At 40.8% G+C, this 11,371-nt stretch overlaps 1 protein-coding gene across 3 annotated transcripts; it reads right to left on the bottom strand.

Annotated features, from left to right (window-relative positions):
- On the bottom strand, nt 1-6,328 carry LOC103723601 (alpha,alpha-trehalose-phosphate synthase [UDP-forming] 6-like). Of its 3 annotated transcripts, XM_039130155.1 has the most exons (5): nt 3,714-6,328; nt 3,360-3,633; nt 3,002-3,277; nt 2,732-2,783; nt 2,584-2,636 (listed from the first exon to the last, which is right to left on the bottom strand). In XM_039130155.1, the coding sequence occupies exons 1-5, from the start codon at nt 5,708-5,710 to the stop codon at nt 2,599-2,601; spliced, it is 2,637 nt and encodes an 878-aa protein (XP_038986083.1). In that variant the 5' UTR covers nt 5,711-6,328; the 3' UTR covers nt 2,584-2,598. The 3 variants fall into 3 exon arrangements, with proteins under 3 accessions (XP_008812813.2, XP_038986084.1, XP_038986083.1); XM_008814591.4 differs by lacking the exons at nt 2,584-2,636; nt 2,732-2,783 and adding an exon at nt 1-510 and having other exon boundaries at nt 3,714-5,710; XM_039130156.1 differs by lacking the exon at nt 2,732-2,783 and having other exon boundaries at nt 1,607-2,615; nt 3,714-5,710.
- Between the last annotated feature and the right edge of the window lie 5,043 nt (nt 6,329-11,371).

Here is an 11,371-nt window from a genome sequence, read left to right as displayed (position 1 = left end):
TTGGTATGCCAAAAAATCTCATACTATACTATGCTAGTGTAGTGGTGTGGCAACAATATAGAGTCTGGTACTAAGACGGCTAATCTTGTTTGACTCCATGCAATACTGGCCTGCCTGTACAGAGGCTTATCCCCGCTCTGTGCACCCAAAGGAGAATTTTTCTTACAATAATAGAGGACTTGTGGCACATGAAAATGTTCATAGTAACTAACCACCAGCAGTCAGTCCGAATCTCGCTTCCTCTCCCACACAGCCTTCATCTGAAAAATTGAATCATTAATAAGGGCAATGCAAATGTGGAAGTTCACAAGCCTGCCTTGAGCCATCTTGTCACAGGAAATTTAGAGCCTTTCAATATGTCCATAAGGAAACATCTGACAGATTCTTATGCGAAGTGTACCATTAGATTGCTTGAAACATGGTTGAGAAACAAGCTGTCTAATCATAAGGCTAGTCAATATGCAGCGGCATGATACTCTTGCTTCGCTTGGGTGTATAATCGCACTTGAACTGCACAAGCAATAGCACCAACCAGTAAATCTCAATTTACTAAAATTCCTAATGACCTGATAAAGATACTCTCACTCAGATCAGTAAAATCCTAGAGAGAGCATTAACCCTCGCTGATATTTAATCAGACTAAAGAATAATAGGTCATATTTCTCATGACTTGGAGTCTCAATGCATTACCAACTACTCAAGATCTTAGAGATGCTTTTTGAAAAAAAGAAGAAGAAAAGATCAGAGTACAGAGTGCTGATCAGATGCACTAATACAATGCATTGCTGTTGCCGAGTACTAGAAAAATAATTCCTATAGCACTGCCAACTATGCAGTGCTGAACAAAAAGACATGACCATTTGATCCAGATCAACAAGACAACCATGCTAACAGCAGCAACAAATGCAAACAATCAACAAATTTGTTTACCAGTCTTTTCCTTGCGCGGTTGAATAATTACCTTAATCATGTGGCTGCTACCACTCCTCTCTTAATATTGTCAATCACTCCTTGTTCTAGCTCATACTAATGGAGGTTTAGTTTACAAAAAATCTAATAAGCAGGTACTTGCTATATCGACAAAGAACTAAAGAACTTTCATACACCTAAGGGAACTAATACATGAGTCACTTGGGGGGACTAACACATCAGCAGATATGAAATTAGGGAGGAAAGAGAGAAAAAGTGACTGCTCTTTCCTACATTTTGCTCATTTCCATGACCCATTTCCCTTTTCTCCCCTGTTTTTTATATTCTCATTCTTGCATCAGTACTGAGCCCAAAGATAATGTCATATATGTTGTCTAAACTTTCCCATGACTTCAGAAATCCAGCCTTCATACATTTCTAAATCAGCAAAATCACCTGAAGTTAAGAGACGTAGAGTAGCCTTTTTTTTTAATACCAGGACAAGGTTGGAAGTTTGCCAATATTGTGCACATGAGCAGCTAATGACATGAAGTTTGCCAATATTGTGCATATGAGTATTTAGGTGAGGCAGGTAGGCAACTGAAAGGTTGATTTTGGCTTGCTATTATGAGAAGTGTTGATCATCAGAGAGTTATTTAAGAAAGGACCATTGCCGAGTATATGCAATACAACTTCAGTATAAGTATGTTCAGAATGGACAGGAAGCATCTAGCATAAGAGCGAAGGAGTTCAAATTAGGTGGGGATGCTCTTGTTGATACCTAAAAGGATTGTTACTAGTTCTAACATCAGCACCACTTTTGATGCATCCATATATTAGATAGAAACAGGGCACGGGAACATCAGAAAATCATAGGAAATAAACATGGAGATAAAAGGTAGAAGGGGAGAAAGGGACTGAACAACACTTCTAAATAGAGATTATGGCCTTAATAGAAACCAATAACACAGTCAGATCCTTACACTTGAGATCACAAGTTGCTACAGCAAAAGTTGAAATAAAGGAAATCCGTTTCTGACAACATAATGTACCATAAGTGCAGCACCAATCCTCAGCTGCCTTGGACAAGTGGGGATAAGACACCACACCAAGAGCTTCCATGTAAGATTATAGTGGTGTCAACATACCCTTGCAATCATCATTTTCCAGTCTGAATTTACAATATCTAGTTCTGATGCAGATATAGAAACTTCAAACAATCTCAACGTGAATGCAAAGTGGCTTTAAAGACTTTTCCGTGCGAAGTAGCAAAATTAAGACTTCAATTTACGAAAAAAACAAACAGGTCCTACGCTCACATGAAGTTAGACACTGACAAGACAGTTGATTGGCCAAACGCCCTGTTAACAGTCCACGTAGGCTCCATGCACAGCCCGCACACTGCCCTGTCAGCACTTACACTTAAGCACATGCATGAAGCATAGCAGCACTCTGAAACACCTTATGATCTAATCATTAACATATGGCAAGGCCATGCCGGCAACTAATGATGGAGAAATCATCCAACAATATGTTCCAGGCCCAATTATACATATTAGAGATGATTTCACACAATCAAAATTCAAGGCAGAGCAAGCAAATGGCAGTAGAAACCTAACTGAACAAGCATCTATAACAGTTTGTCAGGTCTGCAGAAGGAACTGATACATCTGGTTGCTCCCGCCTACATCATTGAAGTTCCGAGGCTGCAAAGGAATTTGATGCAACTGGGAGAAGTTAGGTGTTGTTAGATTTTCGACATGAAATATGATCGTGATGTTAATTATCATTCAAAGTTTTTGGGGTTGCACAAGCTCTAAACCTGGCAAGATGATCGATGAGGGGACAAGCATTGACATACCATACGTACATGTCTGGCAGAAAGAAATCAAATAACACAGAGATACCATCAAGACTAACATATTTTTTTCAGGAGTTCCACTTATTTACAGCCTACTTAATAACATGAAAAAGGAGACCCAGTACACTACCACACGATACTTAAAAACGCCAAGACAAAAGAAAGAATGTGCCTTGCAATCTTTTTATATGGCATGCATACATAGTACTAAATGGTTTGCGAGCTTCTTACTGCTTGTTCTGAGACTGCAGCCAGTCCTTGCATCAGCCTAACAATGTCATGTGTATCATCCAGATAGTATTTAGCCTTACTGGGCTTCCGACCAACCGTGCATGCAAACACTTCTGCTGCAGGAGCTAGGGAACTGCCTGCCATGGCATTGCTAATAACCTCAAACATATCTTCATCGGACCTGTCATCTCCAATGCACAGTATGAAGTCTGGTGATAAGCCCCTCTCCTGCATGACAGACAGCAGGCGCTGGGCCACCAGGCCCTTGCTCACACCCTGCAAGAATGATTCAGATCGCCCTTAATTATCACTAAAGGAGGCTCACAGTGGATGAAGGAAGTCAGTTTAAGTTCCAAACCTGTGGTTTAACCTCCACAAGGTGCGGACCGCTCTTCACTGATACTGGCTCATTTGCGAGGACGCTCTCAAGATGATCGAGGAGCTCCTTGGCTTGGCAAGACCCAAAGTCGGGATCAGCATCCTCATAGGACCAGACAAGTGCAGTTTCCTTATCATCGATGGTCGAACCATCAGTTGTTTCGGTGTATAGATTCATTACAGGCTCCGCGATCTGCTTCCAGCTACAGTCAGCAACAGGAATGCATGTTTCCCACTCAGCATCTCTCTTCAACCTGAAGAGTAGACAATGCTGTAGCTGTGACTTCCATTCGAAAACCAACTAAAGAAGTAAAGAAGTCCTGATAACTACTACCTGAGAAAGTAGCCATGCTCCGCAGCCATGCCCAGATTCTCGCAAGGCGAAAACCACTCGCCGAGAGTGCTTCGACTTCTGGCGCTCACAAGAAAGACCACATTACTCGTATCGGAACACAAGCTATTTAAGATTTCAATGGACTTGGAGCTTGGGCTCTTATTGATCGACGCTTGCGGCATCAACGTACCATCATAATCCAGCAGGATGGCCCGGGTTTTAGTTCTCTTATATGCTGAAACAATGTGCTCCATTGCGAGCTTCCTAAAGTTCGAATCAAGAGCAACAACCCTGAACCCCAAACCAAACCCAATTCCCCAGCACCTCCTCTTGGAGTGGTCACGGCACGTCCTCGCCAAATCCTGCAAGAAGCTATTTGCCCAGTAGCCCACATCATGTGTGCTGACATACCTATAGTGCTTCTCATGCCGTAGCTGCTTCTCCGCCTCAGGCATTTCCAAGGCATAGACCATTGCATCAGCCACGGCTTCTATATTCCATGGATTCACCCGGATTGCTCCACTCAACGACGGCGAACAGCCGATGAACTCCGAAAGCACCAGCACACTCTTCCTCACTGTGGAAGGATTCAAACCCAAGACACCATCCAAATTCTCATTCCCTTGTCGAGCAATAATGTACTCATAAGGGATGAGATTCATGCCATCCCTCACCGCCGTCACCAAACAACACTCTGCCACCGCATAGTAAGCCATTCTCTCGTAGAACTGAAGCGGCTCATTGATCAAAATAACAGGCTCATACCCATTCTCGCCATAGGCATCATTGATCCTCCTCGCCGTCGCATGGGTCTCCTCCTGGACTTCCCTGACGTCCCTCCCCCTCCCCCTTGCCGGGTTAGCGATCTGAACCAAGACCACCTTCCCCCGCCACTCGGCGTGCTGCTTGAGCAACTCCTCCATGGCCAGCAGCTTCAAGCTGATCCCTTTGAAGATGTCCATGTCGTCGACACCGAGAAGCATCACCCTTCCCCGATCCCGGAACTGCTCGACGAGCTCCGCGACCTTCGCCTCTGTCTCGGAGAGGCTCAGCACCGACCGGAGCTGACCCATATGAATTCCGACCGGCAGAATCTTGATGCTAACCGTCCGGCCGTAATACTCCAATCCAATATAACCCCTCTTCGACTCATACGACAGCCCGAGCATCCTACTGCAGCAGGACAGGAAATGGCGGGCATAGTCGAATGTGTGGAATCCAATCAAGTCGGAGTTCAGCAGCGCCCGCAGGAGCTCCTCCCGGACGGGCAACGTCTTATAGATTTCCGACGAGGGGAACGGGCTGTGGAGGAAAAATCCGAGCTTGACCCGATTGAACCTCTTCCTGAGGAAGGTCGGCAGGACCATGAGGTGGTAGTCATGGACCCAGACAAAATCGTCATCAGGGTTGATCACCTCCAGAATCTTATCGGCGAATATCTTGTTAACCGAGACGTAGGCCTGCCAGAGGGACCGGTCGAAGCGGCCGCCGAGCTCCGGCGACAGAGGGAGCATGTAATGGAAAAGCGGCCACAGCTGCTGCTTGCAGAAGCCATGGTAGAATCGGGCGAGGAGGTCGGGCGGCAGGAAGGCCGGCACGCACTTGAAGGTCTCGAGGAGGATCTGGCCGACCTCATCCTGGTCGGCGAGGGGAATCTCGTCGCGAAGGCAGCCGACGTAGACGAATTCCATATCGCAGTGATCTCCAATGGCATCCTTGAGCTGGTGGAGGAGGGAGTCCTCGTCCCAGGAGAAGGTCCAGCCGCGGTTGTCGGGGCGGCGGTGGGCGCGGATGGGGAGGTGGTTGGAGACGACGATGGTGCGGTCGCGGGGGGGGGAGGAGGGGCCGGCGGAGTTGTCGGAGTCGGAGTCCTCGTCGAGGTCGGAGATGATGCCGGCCACCGTCATCACCCGGGGAATCCGGCGGCGGATCCGGCCGATGGACGGCGGCTCGCCGGAGGCCAGCTCGAGAAGGTTCGAGTAGGATCTAGACACCATCTTTCTAACGGGAAACCGAGGTTATATCACTTCCCACAGCAAAAGTTCCAGCGAGAAGAGCTCCAAGATGGGATTCTCCTGGACAGAAATGGGACCTTTTTGGACTCTAGCTTAGTGAAAGAGAGCAGAAGAGGGTCTGGTGATGATTTGAAGGCAGAGTGAAAGTGAACAGGAATCAGTGCTTGCGAGCGGAATCGATCCAAGGAGAGTAGGAAAAGCTCGAATTTTGGATAAAAAATTGGAACTTTCTGCAAGGAATCGAATCAGAGCGTCAACAAAATCCAATCTTTTTCAAGAAGAACCGATTGAAACACGAATCTGTGCTCCCCACTGTTAATTAAACATGCGGAAAATTGCTGAAATTTATGAGGAAAGAGAAGGAAGAGATCTCATTTGAAGATTGGAACTTGGAAGGAGAGTACAGCTCTGGAAATCAACGGAGTAAGGGAACAAAGAGACCTTTCTGAGGGAAAATGGGAGAGTTAACCAAGTCGGAAGGCGATGTTCTACTTCTATTTGATCTCGAGCTCTAGAAAAGGAGATAGAAAAAAGAAAAAAAGCTCTAGAAAATTAGATTGCTCTTCAAAGGGCGAAGAGGCGCCGCCTTTTTTCATACCCGACAATAGTGCAAAGCTGGAACACCGAAAATATCTAACTTTTTTTTATTATTATTACCCAGAAAATGCGTTATATCCCGTAGCGTTTTTTTTTTAATTCACACTCCCTGTTACCTTGCGACTACCCTATGAGATATTAAACAAATGAAAAAACCTCTGAAATTTTTTAAGAGATTTCTCTCAAAACACCCCACAGTAGATTTTAATATTGCAGACACACCCCCATTGCCTTCTCATCCGGTGTGAACTAATCTAAGCAACAACAAAAAAAAAAAAAAAAAAATCCGAGTTAATTAACAACTTTTAATCAAGCTAGCTATTTATAGCTAATAATAGTTTATTTTTAAATTAACCTTTTGAGAAAGACGCATGCATCACATCAGTTTCTCATAGAAGGTGCAGTTTGACAGGAAAAAAAAAATGATATTCCATTAAATTAAGATATACAAACTACCTGCTGCACCATTCATAATCAATATGCTACCTGATTAATTTCTTTATAGAATATAAATATGAGCACATCTCATTAATCTCTAGCAACCAGTTAGTGCATGTTGAAAAGAAACTTGATCTTATTATGAACCAAAGTTTTTAGAAATGACCGAACTAAGCAGGCTGCTTCGAAGCAATATCCTTCAAATATTCTCCGCCAAATATATTGAAAGATGGTTACTTCTGCGACTAGCTAAAGAGCTTCGTTCCAATATCAGTATTTGTAGAGGGGTTTTATGCAAAAATAAATTTTTAAAAATTTATAACCAAGCGTAAAATGACTCTTTTACCCCAATATCCCCGTGGAAACATTCGGGGCGGACCCGACGAGGCGTTACTCGCCGAGCTTAGCTGTCCTCGTGGGGGGACACGTTCTCGTTCCACCTTTCGAGACAGAGTGTTCCAGCTGTCCGTGCCTACGTGTCGCGGGATGGAACGTTGCTGCGCTGCGCGCTCGAGCCACGTGTACGGTCTCCCCGCAAAAAGACAAAGAGAAGCGGACAGGGTAACGAGGAGGGTGGAGGGATGGGTCATTTCAGCGAATCATATCTTGCCAAATGGAGGGCTGACATTTAGTATTTCACATCGCCAAAGGCGATGGTGGTCAAACTCGTTCGAATAATTTATAAGTGCGGACACCACTACTACCGACGGGGAATCGAAGGGTGAACCCGAGTCAGAGAGCCGTTGCCCGAGGATCGATGGAAATAACCGCATAAAATAAAAATTTAAAATTTAAAATTCCTTTTTAAATTTATATTTATTATATTTATATTTATTAATTTGTGAAGAATCCGTTTATCTTGTCTGGAAAGTCAAAAATTTTTCAAATAAAATATATATATATATATATATATATTTATATTATTAGATCGTTGTACGTCATGAAAGATTAGTTTGATTATTTTAAAAAAAATTTCTTGCACCCTATTTAAAGTCAACAATTTGATAAGTGGTAAATTAAAATATTAAATATAAATTAAATTTTAAAGACGTAAGTCTAAATTTTTTATATTATTAGATGTAAATATAATTTATTTTATTCCTAAGTATTTTATGTTAAAAGTTTATGATGAGTTTTACTCCATGATTTAACCATGGAATTGCAGTTTATGTTTTGAACTTTCCCTTTAGAAGCAACTAAGATATATGTGAAACGCTTTTAATTTTTTCTGAATATGTTAATGCTTGAAAAACAAAACTGCAAGATTGGATAACAAGAAAATCTATGGATCGATGGACAAGATACGGTGCTAATAGGCTGACCTTAGAACTCTGATTAGATAAACAGATGAGGTCCGCATGCTCATCAGATGGTTCAAATTAAATTGGAAGTTGGGGAGTACGTGGCTCATTGGACATATCCGACAGCTCCAATATTGCAGGCTAACGTGTCGGATCAGGTTGTAAGACCATGTCCAAAGATAATATAGCCTAATTGCCTATGTGTCATTGGACATCAAAGAGAAGGACATGGATACTGCCAAAATTAAAACAGAAAGAGGTAACAGAATCCTCCATGAGATGGCTCTGTTTATAGAGTAATTATCTTTGATCGCTATATGAATATCATAAGAAACCATGGCCATCAAGCGTCATCACATTCCCCAACCACTCAAAATCAGCATGCAAACGAGTCCAACATGTTATGTTAATACATGCGCTCAGTAGCCTCACTAAAACTCCATGTGTAGCAAAATGATAGAGACATGCAATTTTTATCATCAGCCATCTATCACACCATTGCGTCGTATGTACTCAATTATGTTCTTTTTAGCACATGTGAATTGAGATTCATTGTTAAGTCCTAATCATATTAGAATTTTTATTAGTTGGTCAATAGCTTTAATGACTTTAGAATTCAGGCACATATTAAGTTAGGTCGAGCCTTAGGCTTGATATGTTTGAGTTTATTTTTTAGTTAGAAAAAAAAATACTAATGCTTTTATCTTTTAGTAGGAGATATCAATAATTTTTATCTTATAGTGGGAGAGAGATTATGGTTTTATGAATAGAAGGAAGAGAGTTATATGAAAACTAAGAGAGAATTCTTCCTAATGTTTTCTTCTGTTATTATTTTCTTCTTGCAATTTTGTACAAATATTTTTTTTTGTATATGGCGTCTGTTCTAGATCTTAGGCTGATACGACCGGTCTACTCTAGGTAGCATGCTGTTCTAAGATATTTACGGTAAAATAAGCCAGTTTCATAGTTAAATGGATGCATATTTGAGTTTTATATCTAAATGGATGCATATTTAAATAGATACATGAATTGATTAATTTATTAACGAATTTGTCAACCCCATCGGTCTACATGAATTGATTCTGCTTCACTCCACTGTCCCCTTCAAGTGGACACGATTCTTCTCTTATTTTTTTGAATAATCAAATCATACTTATAATGCTTTAGCGGGCAGGTGAGCTGAACCTAAGCAGACTCTTATATAATACACCAAGTGAGTGCATGTAATTGGCGCGATGCAATTTGTATCATCACCAAGTGAGCGTTCCTTAAAATAATCATACCTCTTGCATTATTTGTGGCCGTCCACTTGCTGCCACCAATCAAGCTTTATAGCTGAATGTTGATGGACATTCGTGACATCTTATCATTTGCATTTCATTCCACCCTTCTATTATTGTCAAACTAACATGATCGAGTGTACCTCGGTCGAAGAAAGAGGATAAAAGGCATTTCCTTTGTTTCGCTATGTTGACGCCGTGTTTCATCTTGATGCGGAGAAAGTGGCAAACAAGAAACAGCATCATGGTTTTCTTTTATCAGAACTTCAGAAGGACATATGGTGCTGCCGGCATGTCTCTCTAGAGTGGAAGAAAAAAAGTTCTTTGTTGCTTATGCATGAATCCTACACAGAATATATGATATTATCATGGGTCTGAAAATTCCATAAATAAATTCATATTATATGCATAATTTTTTGAGAAAAATATTTCTTCAGCAAATTTTAGCCTTCTACTTTTGATTTATCCACATATTTTTTTATGGCAGACACCTGATTGCACTCCATAAACACCTCTTGGGTGCATCTTCTTTGAACTATATTTCAATTGTGATGCCACACCCATTCATCCTATGTGAAATGTTATCGTAAAATATTCACACACACACACACACACACACACACACACACATATATATATATATATATCAGTTTTTAATATATTATATGCATTCATTGATGGGTAATAAGTTGCACAGTTGACATGATGTTGAAAATGAAATTGACATTATTTCTTGTTAGTTTCTTATTAAATTAAAAATGTGGTTAAGATAACATTATTTGTTGTTAGTGGTGATATCTATCCTGGAATAAAAGATTAGATCATGCATAAAGAATAGGCCAAGCATAATCACCAGAGTATGTGATAACATAAGCTCTCTGAGATGATTGGTCGCCAAATGATGAAAGGTTCGTAGAAGTGTGAATATAAAAATGATGAAAACTTTTTTTGAGATTAAAAAATGACGAAAACCAGCCCCTTTGCTTGCACTTTATGACTTATCCGAACCATAAGCTCCAATGGGATTGAAAGAACTTTAGAAGACTAGAATCTCTTAGTTTCCTAGTGGTTATAATTGGTTTATTCCATAGTGTCGCTTCCTAGGAAATAAAATAACAATTAGCTTTTAAATAAAAAAATCCAATGCTTGATGGAGAAGTATTGAGCATTTGATTTATGCTGATACTAAAGTTTAATTAAGTTGGTCATGGCTTAGTCCAAGAGCACAGAAACTAACCCGGTAATAGTTTTCAAGGTCTCTAACCATTATGTCTACTTTAAATTTGGAATCGCCATACCAATATAGTCTCTAAGCACAATTTAAAATCTAGTAGGAGCCACCACGAACTGGAGGAAATTAAAATGTCCTTTTCAGTGTTACTTCCCACCGGCATTAGTTGCTAAAGAGAAAATGATAATAGCTGAATGCCAAAATGAACAAACTAGATTAGCTATCATTTCCATAATGACAAAATTTGGAATAAACACTAATCCAATCCATCTTACTGTCCAAAGTCTCTCATGTCCTCCACTTTTCATTCATAAAAAAGAAAAAAAACAAAGATGGAGAGGTAAAAAAGTTTTCATGACCACAAAAATCCAAACCATTTTGTTCCAAGCCTCCCGCGTGCCTTGAGGAATATTTCTATTTTACTACAAAAAAATTTCTATTTCTCCTAGATCAAATGACTATAGAAGCCTAAATGAGACAAAAGAGCCTTCCCTAGCTAATAGATGACGTACGCTCTGTTAGGTTGTCACCGAAGTAGTGAATATCTGACAGGAATATATATATATATATATAGATAGATAGATTGATAGATATAGATATAGATATAGGTAGTTTGGTTGCCTTTGGTCATCAAAAGATAAGGAGAGCAGCAAACATGAAAGAGATGGTTAATCATCAAATGGCGATGAACACTTCTATTATTTCTCATCATAAAACTAGTAAAGCCCAATAAACTAAATGGGAATTAGATAAACAAGTTTAGGTATACCTAAATTAAAGTAATAGAGCTTCAGAA

Source organism: Phoenix dactylifera, chromosome 9 (assembly GCF_009389715.1).
Source record: "Phoenix dactylifera cultivar Barhee BC4 chromosome 9, palm_55x_up_171113_PBpolish2nd_filt_p, whole genome shotgun sequence".
In the NCBI taxonomy this organism is placed as follows: Eukaryota; Viridiplantae; Streptophyta; class Magnoliopsida; order Arecales; family Arecaceae; genus Phoenix; species Phoenix dactylifera.
Note: the sequence above shows the minus strand (reverse complement) of the source record. Positions and strands in the feature narration are given on the sequence as shown.